At 45.0% G+C, this 21,071-nt stretch overlaps 1 protein-coding gene across 1 annotated transcript in view; it reads right to left on the bottom strand.

The window, feature by feature from the left end:
- The window catches only part of abcc2 (ATP-binding cassette, sub-family C (CFTR/MRP), member 2), an 84,047-nt gene extending 72,193 nt beyond the window's left edge, over positions 1-11,854 (bottom strand). The window contains exons 1-3 of the mRNA XM_052027106.1: positions 11,689-11,854; positions 4,088-4,261; positions 1,532-1,678 (exon numbers count right to left, since the gene is read on the bottom strand). Coding sequence (XP_051883066.1) covers positions 1,532-1,678; positions 4,088-4,261; positions 11,689-11,730 — 363 coding nt within the window. The 5' untranslated portion in view covers positions 11,731-11,854. The remainder of the gene's footprint in view (positions 1-1,531; positions 1,679-4,087; positions 4,262-11,688) is intronic.
- Between the last annotated feature and the right edge of the window lie 9,217 nt (positions 11,855-21,071).

Raw genomic sequence — 21,071 nt, 5'->3', positions numbered from 1 at the left:
GCAGTTTCTTGCGGTCCTGGACAGAACAGTTGCCATATCAAGGTGTGATGCATCTGGAAAGGATGCTTTCCATGGTGCATCGATAAATAAACCAATTTACCAATCTATGACTCTATGGCAGACCACAGTGTCTCTGCAGGGGAACAGTACTAGTTCCCCCAGTCTCTCTGCCTGTCACTGGTCTCCCCTACACCCTCTCCTCACACATTTTGACAGTGTTTATCATGACAGATGAGATGGCATGCAGACAAGATCCTCCTGTACCATGGGGTCAGCTCTGTATCTGCCTCAATGTGTCAACGCCAGAGACCTGAACTCCTTAAAGAAAATAGGAGCAGAAAGAGTCTATTTGGCCCTTCCCCATTCAAGTCGAGTTTATTGTCATGTGCACAAGTGCGGTGAGGTACAGGTACAATGAAAAGCTTGCTTGCAGCAGCATCACAGGCACGTAGGTACAGACAACACACAGAACGTTATACATAAATTATACCAGACAGTGAAGAAAAAAAGACAAGACATTAGTGCAAAAAAAACACAATCAGACACAAGTCCACGGCAGTGCAAGAGGTGGTCCGTAGTGTTCCATTGCTGAGGGAGGGTTAGGGTTGTGCAGGTCGGTTCAAGAACCTGATGGTTGTAGGAAAGTAGCTGTTCCTGAACCTGGTGCTGTGGGACTTCAGGCTTCTATTCTCAATATGATTCATGGGTGATCATCCAAATTCAGTCCCCTGTTCCAGCTTTCTCCCCTTGTCCTTTAAATCTCTCTAACCCTGAGAACAATATCTAACTCCTACTTGAATATATTTGTTTTGGCTTCAACTGCTTCCTGTGGCAGAGAATTCCAGAAGGTCAACATTCCCTGAGTGAAGAAATTTCTTCCCATCTCAATCTTAAACGGAAAACCCCTTCTCCCTAGACTGTGATCCCATGTTCTGAACTCCTGGCCATCAGGAATACCCTTCCTGCATCTAATCTGTTCGGTCCTGCATTTTGCAGGTTTCTATGAGATCCCCTTTTTCCTTAATTCTTGTGAATTTAAGCCCAATCTCTCCTCATAGGTCAGTCCTCCCGGGGATGAGTCTGGTTTTCCTGTTTACCTGTCCGAGTGACATGTGAGGGGAGGGGAATGGTGATGCTGAGACTCCACTCTGCTTCTTTTTAAAAAGGATCCTAATCCAATCAACATTCACACGGTAGTGTAGCGGTTAGCGTAACACTATTACAGCGCCAGCGACCCGGGTTCAATTCCGGCCGCTGTCTGTAAGGAGTTTGTACGTTCTCCCCGTGTCTGCGTGGGTTTCCTCCGGGTGCTCCGGTTTCCTCCCACATTCCAAAGACGTACGGGTTAGGAAGTTGTGGGCATGCTATGTTGGCGCTGGAAGCGTGGCGAAACTTGCGGGCTGCCCCCAGAACACTCTACGCAAAAAGATGCATTTCACTGTGTGTTTCGATGTACATCTGACCAATAAAGATATTATTATTATTATTTGATAACACAGTTCATCCAATGAGAAATCGCTCTGTTTCTTACCCAAGACAGCATGTAAATGAAACCATTTACGTAGAACACAAGTGGGTTTTGTTTATCAGTTGTGAGGTCTTTGTCCATCTCAATGTCTTCAATTACCGTGAAAACCAACTCAGCCATAGAGGTCAGGAACAGGAGGCAGGCGAGGATCTATTGATAAGGGTGAAGATCAAGATTTCATTCATCATTCAGTAACTTCCCTGTTCTCAGATGTTGAAGGCTGCAAAACCCCATCTTCAAACTACAGGCTGTCCACAGAACAGCCGACTTATGGGTACTCCGACACAGGAATGAGTTCCCATAATATTAACTTCAAGAGTCCAACGTACGTACATATGTTTGTTCCTACGAACGGCAGGACGAGTTCTCTCTCTCTCTCTCTCTCTCTCTCTCTCTCTCTCTCTCTCTCTCTGCTTTTAGTAATTGCTCTTTTCTATCAGTCCTTATATGCTTTGGATGTCATTCATAAAAATACTGTGGATGTATGGTTACCATATTATGGACAAAGCTGACGCCTGTAAAAACAGAACCCTTTCATTACCCAGGGACAGGCTATAATTTTTTAGCCCACCCCTTGTCCTCTTGACCCAATGGAAGATAACGATATATCCAGCGTGTGGTTTCAGGCACTTGTAGCCTGACACAATTCACTAAGTAACCATTTTTTAAACTCCTGAGGGACTGGACAGGGAGGGATTTGCTCTGTATCTAACCCATGCAGTCCCTGCCCTGGGAGTGTGTGATGGAACAGAGGGAGATTTACTCTGTATCTAAGCCCTAACCCACACTGTCCCTACCCTGTTTAACAGTACATTGTTGAGAGATCTTTACTGTAAATAAATTAGGAAAATGAGGGGTGACTTTATAGAGGTGTATAAAATCAGGAGGGCCATAGATAGGGTGAATGCACTCAGTCTTTTTCCCAGTGTTGGGAAATCAAGAACTAGAAGATGTAGGTTTAGGGTGAGAGGGGAGAGATTTAATGGGAACCTGAGGGGCAACCTTTTCACCCAGAGGGTGGTCCGTATAAGGAATGAGCTGCCAGAGGAAGTGGTTGAGGCAGGTACAATAACAACATTTAAAAGACACTTGTACAGGCACACAGATTGGAAAGTTTCAGAGGGCTTTTCCACAACCATCAGGGTCACAGGAACCTCCCTGAGGTTCAGTGCTGAAAATCCATGGAAGCAGAGCCTTTTAATGCTTTTAAGAAGGAAGCAAGAGGGTGAAGTCAAAGTGTCTTCAACCTGAAACGTTAATGAAGTTTCTTTTCCCACGGATGCTCCAAGTATTTTCCACATGTTCTGTTTTTATTTCGGGCAAAAGGTTACCTTGGGTAGTTAGGAATGCAGAATGGGTAGTTAGGAATGATCTGTTTCTCCCTCAACAGATGCTGCCTGACCTGCTGGGTTTTCCCAGCATTTTCTGTTTTGATTTCAGATTTCCAGCAGTTGTTTCGATTTTCAGAAATTATCTTATTTGGTGAGAGAGAAAGCTTGAGAGGGTGAGTGGCCTAATCCTGCTTTACAGCAGCAAGGTTCTGGAAACAAAGGCTTTCAGAAAATAATTTACAAGAGCTAGAAGCAAAGAGCAGGGGAATGGGACTGAGTAGTTCACTGTACAAGGAACTAGCATGGACTCGATGGGCCCAATAGCCCCCTGCTGTGGCAGAACTGGGCAGGCACGGTAGTGTAGATGTTAGCGTAACGCTATTACAGCGCCAGTGACCTGGGTTCAATTCCGGCCACTGTCTGTAAGGAGTTTGGACATTCTCCCCGTGTCTGCGTGGGTTTCCTCCGGGTGCTCCGGTTTCCTCCCACATTCCAAAGACATACGGGTTAGGAAGTTGTGGGCATGCTATGTTGGTGCCGGAAGCATGGCGACACTTGCGGGCTGCCCCCAGAACACTCTACGTAAAAGATGCATTTCACTGTGTGTTTCGATGTACATGTGACTAATAAAGATATCTTATTTTACCTTAATTTATGGTTCTCTGATTCTATGGTCTCAGGAAAAGAAAACAAAAGTTAAGTCAAAAGAGGTGTAAGTGGGAACTGTTAATCTGTTAGAATCCAGAATATTGTAATGTGTTCATCAAAAAGATTCCATGTTAAGGTTTAGCAAATTGGAGGCACAGGAGACTGCTGCTGGAATCTGTAGCAACAAGATGCTGGACGAACTCAGCGGGTCAGGCAACATCTATGGAAGGAAATGGAACATAGACGTTTCCCGAAACGTCGACTGTCCATTTCCCTCCACAGACGCTGCCTGACCCGCTGAGTTCCTCCAGCATCTTGTTTGTTGCTCCGTGTTAAGGTTTGTTGGAACAGTGTAAGGGCTGGAACGGAGAATTAAAGGCATGAGCAAATCAGTTCAGGGTAACACATGGGCACTGACCAGAGGGGTTCTAAAACCAGCCAACTTATGGTTAGTCCCCTTAATCTGGAGGAGACCACGTCATGAGTAATGATATACTAAACTGGAAAATATAAATACTCTGCCACTGACCACTTTGGTTGAATGCACTTTTCTGTAGGAGAGAATAAAAGATTTGGATACCTGTTTTACCAGGTAGATTCTTGAACAGGTGCCTCCAACTTGTCTCAACTTGCAGAGGGCCAGAACTTGCCATGACGTACAGATCCACAGAAAGCCCAGAGGAATCCACACCAGCACCGTCCGCTCCAAGCACACTGTGAGGTCAGGGTCAGGGCGGTCCAAGAAAGAAGCATTCTGCACAGGAGGAGAACACACCTCAGTACCGGAATACCTTATCTTACGGCAACTTACGACCAACCTCCACTCCAGTGCCTTTCACCTTTCCACTGGCTAGGAGGCACATCAGGAGTGTGAAGGAACACTCTCCAGCTGCCTAGATGAGTGCATTTCCATACCATCAAGGACAAATGACCTTAGCTACCACCCTAAACATTACTCCCCCCACCACCTATGGAAAACAAATAAAACTGCAGAGGCTGGAATCTGAAATAAAAGCAGAAATGCTGGAAGAACTCAGCCAGTCGAGCAGCATCAGCGGAAAGAGAAACCAGTCAAGGCTTCAGGTCGAAGACCCTCCATCAGAACTCCTTCCACCACCGCTATCTGCAAAATGCACCAGAGTGATTTACCAAGGCTAGTCCAACATCATCAGGTGAATGGATGGCTCTGTAAGGTGTGATGAGACAAATAGCTTTCTTCTGTTCCACAGTGATTATATGATTCCTTGATTGTATAATTCAATGGAAAGCCCCTCAATAATTTAATGCCTTCACAATCTTATATTTTATATATAATTTAAATTTTGTGTATTGTCTGTATCTACAGCAAGTTTTTCATTGTACCTGTACCTCACCGCACTTGTGCACATGACAATAACCTTGACTTGCCTTGACTTGACTTGACTAAGGTGGTCTGATCAAACACAGAATTTCGTCATTATCACAAGGTAAAAGGGACACTATGGAAATAGTAACTAAACAAAACTGCAGATTCCAATCTGCAACAAGCACAAAGCAAAATTTACTTTGATGTTTTCTGTAATGCTCAGACTAATGTTTGAAGGAGATAAATTAGGCATGCATGTTTGAAGTTAATCTGCTTCAATGGGTTAATCTCCACTGATTAGGTCAAAGTCTCAATTACTCAAGCGTTTAAACTCAAACACCACCAAAAATGCCAGGGACTCCCTTTGGTTCTTTCCCAAAGACAATCTGGATAGTTAATACAGGACATCTGAATGGTGCCACAGATAACAGGTCACCCCGTGGAAGTTCTAAAAGCGAATTTAAACTTGAGTTAAGAGGTCAATGACAATTTAATTTTGAATTTAGATGATTTTGCAAGGACCTTAGGGACAGTTTAATAAAACGAATCGATTCAGATCACATGTAATGCAATTAAACACAAATAAAGCTCCTTCTCCTGACAGTGAACAAGGATAACAAGGAGATTTTAATCTGTCAAAATCATGAAGGGTTTCTATAAGGTAAATGAGAAGTTACTGAACATGCGAAGTCAGTTACAAGAGGGCAGAGATTAAAGATGATTGGAAGAGAACCAAAGCAGAGGTTTTTCTTATGTAACAAGGTGTTGAGATCGGGACTGAACAGTCTGAAAGGGGTGGAGGTAGCTAACAAAATAACTTTCAGAAGGACTTGCATAAACACGTGAAGGTTAGCTGTGCCATGAGGAAGGAGTTACAAGGATTTACCAAAAACCAGCAATCTTACAATGGGCCAAATGTCCCACTTTCTGTTAATTGCATGGAATTATACAATAAAGGTGAGGGAATTTTTCCAGTGTCCCAGTAACATTCCTCCCTCCACTAAAAAAAAATTATTCATCACAATTCTGTTCATGGGTTAGAGTGGTGGACTCAGCCCAATACATAGAACATAGGACAGTGCAGCATAGTACAGGCCCTTCGGCCCACGATGTTGTGCTGATCTATGTAAACCTCTCAAGATAAGGAGCTGGTCATTAGGGACAAAGCTCAGGGGCAGAGAAATGGCAGATGGAGTTTAAGGCTCACAAGTGTGAGGTGTTGCAAATGTATGAGGAAAGTACACAGCAAATGGCAGGACCCTTAGGAACACTGATGGACGGAGGGATCTTGGGATGCCAGTCCAGAGCTCCATGAAAGTGGCAACACAAGCAAATAGGGTGGTAAAGAAAGCATACGGCATGCTTCCCTTCATCGGTCGGGGCGTTGAGTATTAACGTTGGGAAGTTACGTTGCAACTGAATAAAACTTTGGTGAGGCCACATTTGGAGTACTGTGTGCAGTTCTAGTCACTGCATTGCAGAAAGGATGCGGAGGCTTTGGAGAGGGTGCAGAAGAGGTTCACCAGGGCGCTGCCTGGATTAGAGACTGTTAGCTATATAGAGAGGTTGGACAAAACTGGATTGTTTTCTCCAGAGTGTCAAAGGATGAGGGATGACCTGATAGAAATTTATAAAATTAGGAGAGGCATCGATAGGGTAGAAAGTAAAAGCCTTTTTACCAATGGTGGGAATGTCAAATACAGGGCACAGCAATAAGGTGCAAGTTTAAAGGAGATTTACGGAGCAAGTTTTTTCACAAGGTAGCGGGTGCCTGGAACGGGCTGCCGGGGAGGGGGCAGAAGCAGATACGATACCGATGTTTAAGAGGCATTTATTCAGAGACATGAACAGGCTGGGAATGGAGGAATGTAGACCATGTGCAGGCAGATAGAATTAGTTTAATTTGGCATCATGGTCAGCACAGACATAAGATAAGACATCTTTATTAGTCACATGTACATCGAAACACACGGTGAAATGCATCTTTCGCGTAGAGTGTGCTGGGGGCAGCCCGCAAGTGTCGCCACGCTTCTGGTGCCAACGTAGCACGCCCACGACTTCCTAACCCGCACGTCTTTGTAATGTGGGAGGAAACCAGAGCACCCGGAGGAAACCCACGACACTTGCGGGCTGCCCCCCCAGCACATTCTTAGTAACGCAAAAAGGTGCACTTCAATGTTTCGATGTACATGTGACTAATAAATAAATATCTCAATATCTCAGACACAGGGAGAACGTACAAACTCCTTATAGACAGTGGCCGCAATTGAACCTGGGTCGCAGGTCCTGTAATAGCGTTATGCTAACCGCTACACTACCATGCCTGCCCCTTGACATTGCAGGTCAAAGGGCCAGTTCCTGTACTGTACTGTTCTATGTTCTATCTCTTCATTATAAATCTTTCAGAATCAGATTTATTATCACTGACATAAGTAGTGAAATTTGTTGTTTTGCAGCAGCAGTACAGTGCAAGACATAAAGACATAAAATTACAAAATAAATAAATAGTGCAAAAGAGGAATAACAAGGTAGTGTTCATGGATTCATAGACCGTTCAGAAATCTGATGGTGGAGGGGAAGAAGCTGTTCCTGAATCATTGAGTGTGGGTCTTCAGGCTCCTGTACCTCATGGTAGTAACATGAAGAGGGCATGTCCTGGATGGTGATGGTCCTTAATGATGGATGCCGCTTTCTTGAGGATTATGTCTCTTGAAAATGTCCTCGATGGTGGGAGGGTTGTGCCCATGATGGAGCTGGCTGAGTCTACAACCCTCTGTAGCCTCTTGCAATCCTGCACACTGGAGCCTCCACACCAGGTGGTGATGCAACCAGTCAGAATGCTCTCCACCATACACCTGTAGAAATTTGCAAGCGTCTTTGGTGACATACCAAATCTCCTCAACCTCCTAATGAAGTAGAGCCACTGGCGTGCCTTCTTCGTGATTGCATCAGTGTGTTGAGCCCAAGGCAGCCCCTCTGAGATGTTGACGCCCAGGAACTTGAAGCTGCTCACCCTTTCCACCGCTGACCCCTCAATGAGGACTGGTGTGTGTTCTCCCGACTTCCCCTTCCTGAAGTCCACAATCGATTCCTTGGTCTTGCTGACGTTGAGTGTGAGGTTGTTGTTACGACACCACTCAACCAGCCGATCTATCTCACTCCTATACGCCTCCTCGTCGCCAACTGAGGTTCTGCCAACAACAGTGGTGTCATCGGCGAATTTATAGATGGTGGTTGAGCTGTGCCTAGCCACACAGTCATGAGTGTAGACAGAACAGAGAGGTGGGCTAAACACGCATCCTTGGGGTGCGCATGTGTTTGGAACAGTGTTAAAATTCAAGGTCTGATGAGGAACAAAGGTAAAAGATTATGGGGTAAACGTTATTAGAACTCATGTGATGATGGACCGTAATGGGACCCTGGGCTATTATACAGGCAGGGACTAAAACACTGAAATAAACTGATTTTATTTTCCTAACAAAAATAAAAAGAGAAAAAGCCTTGCGCATTTTATGACCAAAGGATGTTCCAAACACATCACAACTAAATAAAACATTTTTAAGAAATTAGTTACCTTTTTAAAATGTAAACCTGTCGCCAACCTGTGCACAGCACAATCCCACAAGAAATGTGCATGAGAGAGGCCAAATTGTTTTGCAATTTTGAGTTGAATATTAATCACAAGACATAACCCTCTGTGATTTTATTGGAAGATCCTTAACAGCCTCCTAGGAGGGCAGACAAGGCAGTACAGCAAATAATTCAGAAGATAGCACCTCTTATAATGCAGCTTTCCCTTGGCGCTGCACTAGCTACCTGCCTAGATCCTTGGGCTGCAGGTACTGGAGCAGGTTTCGAAGCCACAACTTTCTGACAGAGGAAAGAGTGCCTCTAGATGAACCACAGCTGGTATAATAGAACAGTACGAAAGTGTGAGACAATTCACCAAGGAAGGTCATGTGTTAGTTCAAACCCATTGCCTTTGTTGGTTCTGCAATATCATGGCGCCTACTCATGCAATGGGCACGTAACGCCAGAACATAAGAAAGAGAAGCAAGAGTCAGCCATTTGGCCCATAGCCCTCTAAACCTCTCCTATCCATGTACTTATCTAGATGGCTTTTAAATGTTGCTGATGTGCCCGCCTCAACCACTATTTCTGGCAGCTCATTCCAAATATGCATCATCCTTTGCGTGAAGAAGCTGCCCCTGATGTCCCTTTTAAATCCCTTGCCTCTGATCTTAAACCTATGCCCTCTTGTTTGTAGTGCCCCCTCCCTGGGAAAAAGACTTTCACCTTGTCTATGCCCCTCATGATCTTATACACCTCTATCAGGTCACCCTTCAATCTTCTACATTCCAGGGAATAAAGTCCGAGAATAGGCAACCTTGTAACTTTCAAATTCCTGGATCTTTCAAAAGTGCATCTTCCTCCTTAAGTACTCCTCATGATGTACCCTCCACAACCCTCTGGGGCAGAGAATAAGGTCAACAAGGGAAGTTCTGCACACTCCACTGAAGGCAGTGCTGTGAGTCCCGAAGATTACCAAGCCAAGGAGAATTGTAAGGGTGAGAACAGACCATCTCGTTCACCAGTCTTTCACCTGACAATTTGATGGTGTAATATTTTACCACAAGCTTCTCCTCAATCACCGGAGAGAGTGAGTTCTCCCTGAATCCCTAAAACAATCAGGCATGATTCCAGGGAAGCATGCTATTATAAGACTTACTTTTAAACTTGGCTCCTGCTCAGCTGTATCCCCAAACACATGGTGAATGGGTAGAAAGAATATCATTCAGAATATTCATCCTTTACACCCTTACAATGGTTAACCCTCATCTATAAATCATTCTTCAAAAGGAATCCATGGGTTTTAAAATGCATTGAGAAAATACCAGACACTAATAAATATAGTTTAGAACATAGAACACTACAGCACAGTACAGGCCCTTTAGCCCACAATGTTGTGCCAACATTTTATCCTGCTCTAGGATCTATCTAACCCTTCCCTCCCACATAGCCCTCCAGTTCTCAATTTCATGGAGTCATACAGAAATGAACCCTTCAGCTCACGACATTCATGCCAACATTTGTCCCATCTACATTAAACCCATTTTCTCGTATCTTTCTATTCCTTACCTATTTAAGTGTCTGTCTAACTGCCTCTCAGACAAAGTGATTGTACCTGACTCCACCACCTCCTCTGGCAGCGAGTTCCAGATATCAACTGCTCTCTGTGTAAGAAAATGTACCCCTCAGATCCCCTTTCAAACTTCTATGTGCTCTCTTGTTTTTGATACACCTATTATGGGAAAAAGGATTTTAACTATCTATACCTCTCATAATTTTATACACCTTTGTCAGATCACCCCTCAGCCTCCTTCGCTCCAGGGAAAACGAGCCCAGCCTATCCAATCCCTCCCCAAGTCCTCCAATCCCGGCAACGTCCTGGTGAATATTCTCTGCACTCTCTCCAGTGCTATCACATCCTTTTCCTTTCTTTCCTTGTCATTAATAACATTCCATCCTTTTCTATGGGCAATGATTGAAGACTTCAGTCTGCAGCCTTGGTTCAGTGGTTCAACACACCTCCCTCTGAAGCGGGAGGTCGGAGCTTTGAGACACACTCCAGAGAATCGAGCTCAAACATGTCGATGTTGGCACTTCCAGTGCAGTACTGAGAGAGTGCTACACTGTCAGTGGTGCTGTCGTTCAGATGAAACATCAGAATCAGGTTTATTATCACTGACATACGTTGCAAAATAGACAATAGACAATAGACAATAGGAGCAGAAGTAGACCATTCGGCCCTTCGAGTCTGCACTGCCATTTTGAGATCATGGCTGATCCTCAACAATCAATATCCTGTTCCTGCCTTGTCCCCATATCCCTTGATTCCCCTATCTATAAGAAACCTATCTAGCTCCTTCTTGAAAGTGCCCAGAGAATTGGCCTCCGCTGCCCTCTGAGGCAGTGCATTCCACAAATTCACAACCCTCTGGGAGAAGAAGTTTTTCCTCCCCTCTGTCCTAAATGGCCTAGCCCTTATTCTTAAATCATGCCCCCTGGTCCTGGACTTCCCCAACATCTGGAACATATTTCCTGTCTCTATCTTGTCCAATCCCTTAATAATCCTGTATGTTTCAATCAGATCCCCTCTCAATCTTCTCAATTCCAGCGTGTACAATCCCAGTCTCTCCAACCTCTCAGCATAAGACAGTCCTGACATCCCCGGAATTAACCTCGTAAACCTACGCTGCACGCCCTCTATAGCCAGGCTATCCTTCCTTAACCCTGGAGACCAAAACTGTACACAATACTCCAGGAGTGGTCTCACCAGGGCCCTGTACAAATGCAAAAGAATCTCTTTGCTTTTGTACTCAATTCCTCTTGTAATAAAAATGTATTGTTTTGCAGCAGCAGTACAGTGTAAGAGATAAAAATTACTATAAGTTACAAAAATAAATAAATAGTGCAAAAGAGGAATAACGAGGTAGCGTTCATGGGTTCATTAAACTAAGGACCTATCTAGTGTGCAAGATGGACATAAAAGATTCCATGGAACTCTTTCAAATAAGATAGGAGTTTTTCACAACCCTCACCAAAACAGATTATCTGATCATTGAGCTTGTGGGACCATACTATTTTCAAATTAGCTGCTGTATTTTCTACATTACTCTTCAAAAGGTACCTAAATGGCTACAATGTTCTCTAGGATGCCTTAAAAATGAAGTATACATGCAAGTCTTTCGTTCTTCAATGGTCAACATTGCTCACAGCCAGTCAGTTTAAGACAGGAACTGATGTGCATTGAGATACAGTGCAATGACACTCACCCAAAATGTGGAGCCACAATACTTATCCAACCCAGATGACATGCTGCGTGCTCTCTCTCAACGTTGCCCTCAGAGTGGAAGCTTCTCAACTTGATGCCCCCATACGATGACTCAAGTCTTGAAAGCAAGAGCTACTTAAATGATGGTGGAGCCAGCAGAGAATACAACAATGATGAACTATCAGCCTGACAATGAACTATCAGAGCCCAGTTCAACTTGAAACACCTCAGTTAATATTTAACTTCTGCCTCTTGGTTTCATGTCTGTTTTTTAACATTTCTAACGGACAGAATAAAGAGGATTGATTACATTTTAGTGTGGTTACTAACACTCAGCAACTAAGGTCTTTGACTTATTTTGGAATAGACCATCTTATCGATTTGCTGGTTCTACTTAATTTAAGTTTATTATTGTTAGGTTTGATACAGTGATTAAAACAACAACCTGAAGTTAATAATTAGAACATGTTGTTGGTGTTCTACAAAAGTAGTTCCTCTATTATAATCTGTCATGATTTGCACTTTCATCTGGACTTTAAAACCATTTTACTCAGAGTTGCAACATTGAACTGCTTATGATGAAAATTCTCTGGTAAACTTTCTGCCTTTAACGTAATTTGTTATGTACTCTTTCAACAATAGTAGCATGTGAATGGTGACTCAGTTAACTGTTGGATCAAAAGGCAGTGGGTACATTTCTGAATTGAATTAAATTGAATTGGTTTATTATTGTCACATGTACTGAGGAACAGTGAAAGACTTTGTTTTGCATCCCATCCATAAAGATCATTTCATTACACCAATGCATTGAGGTAGTACAAGGGAAAACAATAACAGAAGGCAGAATAAGGTGTTACAGTTACAGAGAAAGTGCAGTGCAGGCAGACAATAAGGTGCAAGGCCATAACGAGATAGATTGTGAGGTCAAGAGTCCCTCTTATCATACATGGGGACCGTTCAAAAGTCTTATAACAGCGGGATAGGAGCTGTCCTTGAGCCTGGTGGTACGTGCTTTCAGGCTTTTGTGTCTTCTGCCCGATGGGGTGGGAGGGGGGGAGAAGAGAGAATGTCCGGGGTGGGTGGGGTCTTTGATTATGTTGGCTGCTTTTCCGAGGCAGCGAGAAGTGTAGACAGAGTCCATGGAGGGGAGGCTGGTTTTTCCAAGGCAGCAAGAAGTGCAGACAAAGTCCATGGAGGGGAGGCACATCTGTTGAGCTGCCCACAACTCTCTGTAGTTTCTTGCAGTCTCAGGCAGAGCAGCAACTGAAGTTCAAAGGTTCTTGCTGGGGCTCCATTACTATACTAAGGCACTGCACTATCAGAGAGGACAACTTCATTGTGAAATAGTAAGCTCAGGCACTCTCAGTGTGAAAGACCTCATGGACTATCTCAAAAAGCAGGCAAGTTATCTTCAGTATCTGCCCAATATTCACCTCTGAACCAACTTCCCACTGAAACAGATTACCGATCATTAGCACATTGTTGATTATGGAAGCTCCATACCATGTTTCCCAATTGTGATGCTGACTGTGCTTCAGAAGTGTTTCCCTGGCAATTGGACTCCTGGGGTTGAGGAAGGTGGTATACAGACTAGTCATGTTTTTGTTTTAGAACTTAGTCTAAAAATCCGCAGAAAGCTAAGGAAATTCAGCATGTCCCCGATGACCCTCACTAATTTTTACACTGTTGGATGCATCACAGGACACATCACAGCTTGGTACGGCGACTGCTCTGCCCAAGGCCGCAAGAAACTGCTGAGGGTTGTGAATGCAGCCCAGTCCATCACGCAAACCAGCCTCCCCTCCACTGACTCTGTCTACACTTCCCACTGCCTCGGGAAAGCAGCCAATATAATCAAGGACCCCCCCCCCCCCCCACACCCCCCATCGTTCTGTCTTCTCTCTCCCATCAGAAGATACAAAAGATACAAACACGAACCACCAGGCTCATGGACAGCTTCTATCCCGCTGTTATAAGACTCTTGAATGGACCTCTTGTGCAATAAAGGTGAACTCTTGACCTCTACCTTGCTCTGGCCCTTGCACTTTATTTGTCTACCTGCACTTTCTCTGTAACTGTAACACTATATTCTGTGTTTTTTTTCCCTCTTGTACTACCTCGATGTACTTATGTCTGGAATGATCTGTCTGGATGGCACGTAAACAAAAGCTTTTCACTGTATCTTGGGTCATGTGACAATAATAAGAGATTACCAATAAATGGACACTGAAAAGACGAAAATCATGGTAATGTTGACCTTACCAATTTTACACTCAGTTTTGTATGATTTAACGCCTGTTGTTAATGAAGGTGCTCCAGGCATGCGGGTTGGTTGATTAACTGGACGCTGTAAATTGCTCCTCGTGTAGGTGAGTAGGGAGAATAAAAAACTGGGATTAATGTAGGATTCATGGGTGACTGACAGTCAGCACAGACCTGATGGGATGAAGGGCCTGCTTCCATGCTGTATCTGGCTATGACTCTTGGTATGGACTAGTTGGTGCAAAGATTTTATGTAGCAGCAGGTTCTTTGGTGCCCAGCTTCTCCAAGTAACATCAGCATTCATACAACAGCCAAAATTCATTTCCAATGAGATTCTCAGTGACAGTGGTCGGAATCACTATATTTTTATTCTAATTCTATACTACACTTACTCTACACTCATCTGACACTGATCCCATTTTATTCTCCCCACATTCCCATCGACTCCCTCCAGATTCTACCCCTCAGCGACACAAGGGGCAATTTACAGTGGCCAATTAACCTACCAAACCGTATATCTTTGGGATGTGGGAGGGAACCCAGGCAGTCACGGAAAGAACATGCAAACTCCACACAGACAGCACCCAAAGGCCAGGATTGAACCCTGGTCTCTGGAGCTGTGAGGCAGCAGCATTATTAGTTGCACCACTGTGCCGCCTGACTGTTGCATTTGGTTTATGACCCGATGTTTTACGCACAGTAGCAGCCCATTTAGGACTGGGGTCACCATCTAATCCGTACGCCATTAGGACTTCTGGTAAATCAGTCTGTAACTGCCTGTCCTGAGCACCTGAGCTTTGTGGACCCAACTAAAACAAAGCCCCTGCTTTTATATCACCTGCACATTGAGAAATTGCTTTGCTTTAATTGGAGACTGGAACCTTTAGAGGGTTCCGTAAAGGAGGCTGAAAAAATATAAAAACATTAAAGAATTTGGTAATACAAAAAATTCTGCAGATGCTGGAATCTGGAGCGATCCACAAAAAGTGCTGGAGGAACTCAGCAGGTCAGGCAGCATCCGTGGAGGGAAATGAACAGTCGACGTTTCAAGCCGAGACCCTTCATCAGGACTGGAAAGGAAGAGGGCAGAAGCCAGAATAAGAAGGTGGGGGGAGCGGGACAAGCACACACAGGCAGGGGATAGGTGAGTTCAGGTGATGGGCCAGTTCAGGTGAGGGGGGGAAAGGTAGGTGGGTGGGGGAGGCAGGGGGAAGGTGTAGACGGGGTAGGTAGAAGAGGCAAAGGGCTGAAGGAGGAATCCGGTGGGAGAGGACAGTGGATCATGGAATAAAGGATAGAGGAGGGGAGGAGATGGGCAGGTCATCAAGGTGGGGGAAGGGAGCCACAGGAATAAGGGAAGACAAAGCAGTGGGGGGGGGTACCGGAAGTTGGAGAAATCGATGTTGAGGCCGTCAGGTTGGAGACTCCCAAGGCAGAATATGAGGTGTTGCTCCTCCAACCTGCGCCTGGCCTCAGTGTGGCAGTAGAGGAGGCCGTGGATGGACATGTCAGTGTGGGAGTGGGATGTGGGATTGAAGTGGGCGGCCACCAGGAGGTCCCGGCTGTTGCGGCGGACGGAGCGAAGGTGCTCGACGAAGCGGTCACCCAACCTGCGTCGGGTCTCGCCGATGTACAGGAGGCCGCACCGGGAGCACCGGATGCAATAAATGACACCCTCAGGCTCACAGGTGAAGCGCTGCCTCACCTGGAAGGATTGTCTGGGACCCTGAATGGTGGTGAGGGAGGAGGTGTAGGGTCAGGTGTAGCACTTGGGGGGCTTATCAGTGGGAAGGGACGAGCAGACAAGGGAGTCGCGGAGAGAGCGGTCCCTGCAGAAGGCAGAGAGAGTGGGGTGAGGGGAAGATGTGAGGAGAAGAGGAGATACAGTTGAGGGCAGCATTGATGGTGGTGGAAGGGAAACCCCGGTTACTGAAAAGGGAAGACATCTCTCACGTCCTAGAATGGAAAGCCTCGTCGTGGGAACAGATGCGGCGGAGGCAGAGGAACTGGGAGAAGGGGATGGCGTCCTTACAAGTGACAGGGTGGGAAGAGGTGTAGTCAAGGTAACTGTGGTAATGTTTGCATCTTGTGGGATCAGAACGAGGTGACATCACCCCCTATTGGTTGCTGTTACCAGCAGCCTGTGATCACACCCACTTCCAATCCTTTCAGACTTACTGCTGGGCTTTGGGACAGGGTTAAATTGGGAAAGAAAGGAGTGGCTCCGTTGTGTGAAAAAGGTTCTTTTGGAATATTAAAGATGGAGGACTCTGGACACGGGCTTTGGATCTTAAAAATAGTTTAATCACAAAGGCAAACGCGGGGAAAGAATGAATGGGAACGGATGCACACACACACACATGCAGGAGACCGCGAACATGAGGGGGAATGGCAACGAGGATGAGATATACTCACACACACAAACACACAATAAACAAGGTACAGCTTATCAAGGGATAAACACTTCAATGCCTGAACACCTTGACCCAAACAAGCATTGGCCCTAACACTCCCTGGAATCTGACTAAGAAGCTCCCAAACCACGTGGTGGTGCACATTCTTACCGGTGGTCTCTGCAGCGTTGTCTCACTAATCCTGGGGCAGTCGAGAGAGGAAGGGCCAGGAATGTGCAACACTCTTTATAGTGCTGGAAGGCTGGGTGGAGCCCGGCTAGGTAATTCAGACAGGCCAATGGCTTGGAGATCAAGGACAAAGGTGTTTACCAAGGCCAATGGTCAGACAGGTTCAGGAACAAAGGTGCTCTCCAAGGCCAATCCCTATGCCCACACCTGATGGGTGGGGTGGAGCCAAACCTTGATTGACAGTGGTGTCACTTCCGATCCGATAAGCAATGCTGTCCTCCGACCAGAGAGGTCAGTGTTGTTACTGTCACGTGACAGCCATGTGCTCTCATACTACACTCCCCTAAGTTATTCCAATGCAGTAGGGGACACAGAGTTAAGTCCCAACATTCCCGAGAGTTCTGAGTCATACAACTTACAGTGAAGCCCTTATAGTGTTTATCCTTCTGCGAAACAAAATGTTATATCCACATGAGTCTTTAAAAGTGACAGAAAAAGCTCAGAAAGCTATTTAAAAAAATAAGAGATTCTTGACTTTATTACTAAAGGCTGAGATTACAAAGTATAAAAATAACTGGTTTGGCCTCAGCTGAGAGACTGCAATCAGTTCTAGGGACTACACATTAAGAAGGAGGTCAAGGTCTTTGAGAAGGTACAGAAGAGATTTACGGATTCAGGGAATGATTCAGGATTCTGTCACTAGAGAAGCTGTGACTGTTCTCCTTAGAATAGAGAAGTTTGATTGGATTTGATATTACGGCACAGTAGCATAGTGGTTAGCGCGATGCTATCACAGCGCCAGCGATCGGAGTTCGATTCCCGTCGCTGTCTGTAAGGAGCTTGTACGTTCTCCTGTGTCTGCGTGGGTTTTCTCCGGGTCCTCCGGTTTCCTCCCACATTACAAAGACATACGGGTAGGCTAATTTGGGTTTAAAAATGGGCAGCACGGACTCATTGGGCCGGAAGGGCCTGTTACCACGCTGTAAATAAAATTTAAAAAAAAAATTTGTCCCACTGCTGTCAGGCAAGCAGTACCGGAGCATCTGGGCCAGAACTACTAGACTGTACAACAGTTTTCTCCCCCAAGCTGTCAGGCTCCTGAATACCTGGAGGCAGTCTCAGGCAAATGCCACGTCAAAAGTCCTGGTTTGCACAATGGTGTATAAGAACTTTGGCCGCTGCTGACCATGTTTATACACTTAGTGCAATATACTGAGTTCTGTATTTTCTTTGTCCAACTCGGTTTTGCACTAACTTTGCACTAATTTTGTATCTTGTATGTACCATTTTTGCAAGATTTGTGCTTGCACAATTTTTCTGTCTGCGTTTATTGTATGTCCTCTGTTCTATGTCTGTCCTCTGTTGTGAGAGTCTGGGGAAAACAACATTTCGTTCATCCATGTGTTTTACAGCATGTGGGTGAATCACAAATAAAGTATAAATTGAACTTAGACTTCATATTCACAGTCATGAATGACTGTGGCAGTATAAGGAGTAGCAGAGGTGTCTGTGACCAGCAGACACAAATTTAGGATGATTGACTCAGAAATCAACAAGATGAAACATTTAACACATCAAACTGTGGTGGTCTGGAGTGCTTTGCCGTACAGGACAGTGGAAGCAATGGGCAGTAGTAATTGGATAAGTATTTAACGAGAAACATCTCACTTTACAGAGCAATAAACAAACAGCAGGGAATTGGATTACAGAGAGAGCTCTACCCAAGAGTCAGCAGAGTGGGAAGGGACCCTGTCAGCCCTGCATCATTTTAGACAGTGTACTCCAGATTACAACAGTCCAGATAATGGATATTCACCCTTATGGAATTCACAAATCACTACTAAAACATTTCAGATATGGAATAAAAATTCGCTCTTATGGAATTTATGTGAGAAAAAAATATAATGTGAAAGAAGCAACAAATTTTCTCAATTTTTGTGAAGAAAAAATACCAATAGGAACACAACTCCTCCATAACGCAGTGGGGTCAGTGGGGTCCTGTACATAAGCCTTGTCTGCTAAATACAGGAGCCTACAGAAGATACAAGAGCATGAGGGCACATACCACCAGGCTCAAGGACAGCTTCTACCCCACTGTGATAAGACTATTGAATGGTTCCCTTATATGATGAGATGGACTATGACTTCACGATCTACCTTGTTGTGACCTTGCACCTTATTGCACTGCACTTTCTCTGTAGCTGTGACACTTTACTCTGTACTGTTATTGTTTTTACCTGTACTACATCAATGCACTCTGTACTGACTCAATGTAACTGCACTGTGTAATGAATTGACCTGTACGATCGGTGTGCAAGACAAGTTTTTCACTGTACCTCAGTACAAGTGACAATAATAAACCAATACCAATAAATCTTTCTGCTCACCTATCCTTTATGTTCCTCTGTTTAGACCAAACGCAGACTAGGTGACTGTTTCGCAGAACACCTGCGCTCTGTCCGTAACCGCGACCTGCATCTCCCCGTTGCCGGTCGCTTCAACTCCCCCTCCCACACTATCACTGATATGTCAGTCCTCGGCCTCCTCCTCATTTTCCGTCTTGGAACCTTGCAGCCTAATGGCATGAATATTGAATTCTGCCGCTTTAAGTAATCCCCACCTCCCCTTCCCCACACCCCCCCCCCACCATGCTTCTTCTCTTCTTCCCTTTCCTAGCCTTTTTTTTCCCTCCCTCCTTACCTTTGATCCATCCCCCGGTGGATCTGCTCTCCCCTCCTCCCCCGCACCTGCCTCTCACTATCTCTTACCTGCATCTACCTATCACCACCCTATGCCCACCCCGCCTCCCCTCTTTTGTCCACCTATCGCTGCTCTGCTTTTCCCTCCGATATATTGGGCTTCCTCTTTTCCTATCTTCGGTCCTGAAGAAGGGTCCTGACCCGAAACGTTGACCTCCTGCTTTTCTCCACGGATGCTGCCCGACCTGCTGAGTTCCTCCAGCATCGTCATATTTTTCATCTAGATTCCAGCATCTGCAGTCCCTTGTTTCTCTCTGTCTAGACTGCTTTGGTCCTGCTTGCAAAAATTGCATTAGCAAACATTAAAAAGCATTTCCTGTCATTTAACCCCTTGCTTAAACCATCCACAATCCTTTAAAATTGCGGTTCTCAACCTTGCCTGTCTGCTTCGTTGCTCTGGGAGAGCAGAGAAACAGTAATCGGTGTCAGCTCTGTGACCCTGGTAATCAGCAATGATATGGGCTGAAGGACTATGTGAAGTAAGGTTCTGAGGGAAATACCAGACCCGCTGTTTCTCATGGTATCTACAAATAAGCTGGACTGAAATGTAAGCATCACAATTTAGAAATCTGCTGCTGCTACCAAAACTGGCAGTGTGGTTGAAAGTGAGGATGAAACTTCAATGCAGGAGGAAGATCTTCAACAGACTGGTTGGGAGATTCATCAGGATGTTGCCCGGGGTGGAGCACAAGTCATGAGCAGAGACTGGAGAGGCTGGGTTTGCTTCCTTGGAGGAGGCTGAGGGGGGACCTGATATATTATGAGGGGCATAGATATGCTGGATAGTAGGAAACCTTTTACAATAGCAAACAGTATGGCAGCTGCTCTGCCAGTAACTGCAAGTAACTGCAGAGAGTTGTGGACACAGCTCAGCACATCACGGAAACCAGCCTCCCCTCCACGGACTCTGTCTACACTTCTCGCTGCCTTGGTAAAGCAGCCGACATAATCAAAGACCCACCCACCCCGGACATTCTCTCTTCTCCCCTCACCCATCGGGCAGAAGATACAAAAGCCTGAAAACACCAGGCTCAAGGACAGCTTCTATCCCGCTGTTATCAGACTACTGAATGGTCCCCTATACGATAAAATGGACTCTTGACCTCACAATCTACCTCATTATGACCTTGCACCTTATTGTCTGCCTGCACTGCATTTTCTCTGAAACTGTAACATTCTGCATTCTGTTATTGTTTTCCCTTGTACTACCTCACTGCACTGATGTAATAAAATGATCTGTATGAACAGGATGCAACACAAGTTTTCACTGTACCTCGGTACGTGACAATGATTAACCAATTTAAGCAGAGGTGTCTAAAACTAGAGGGCATAGGTTTAGGGTAAAGGGTAAAAGAGGTTTAAAGGGGATCTGAGGATAACATTTCTTACTCAGAGAGTGGTTGGAATCTGGAACACAGTGCCTGAGTGAGTGGGGGAGACACAATATTAAAGGACTATCTAGATCAGATATCAGCATGTAAATCACCATGGCACAGTCTACTGGTAAATGGAATTAGTACAGATAGGAACTTGATGGTGGATTGAAGGACCTGTTTCTGTGCTGTAAGAGTCTGTGATTCTAAAATCCCCATTGTTAAGATGCAATCTCACCATATAGGCAGAAAAATCACAAGCAAAACATTAAGAATTGTTTTTTTCCTTGTAAAAATTGTGTATAATTTATGTTTATGTTTTTCTTGTGAATGCTGCTTATCTGATGCTCTGTGCCTGTGATGCTGCTGCAAGTAAGTTTTTCATTGCACCTGTGCACACATGTACA

Source organism: Pristis pectinata, chromosome 12, assembly GCF_009764475.1.
Source record: "Pristis pectinata isolate sPriPec2 chromosome 12, sPriPec2.1.pri, whole genome shotgun sequence".
NCBI classification, from domain to species: Eukaryota; Metazoa; Chordata; class Chondrichthyes; order Rhinopristiformes; family Pristidae; genus Pristis; species Pristis pectinata.
This window is presented reverse-complemented; position numbering and strand designations above follow the sequence as displayed.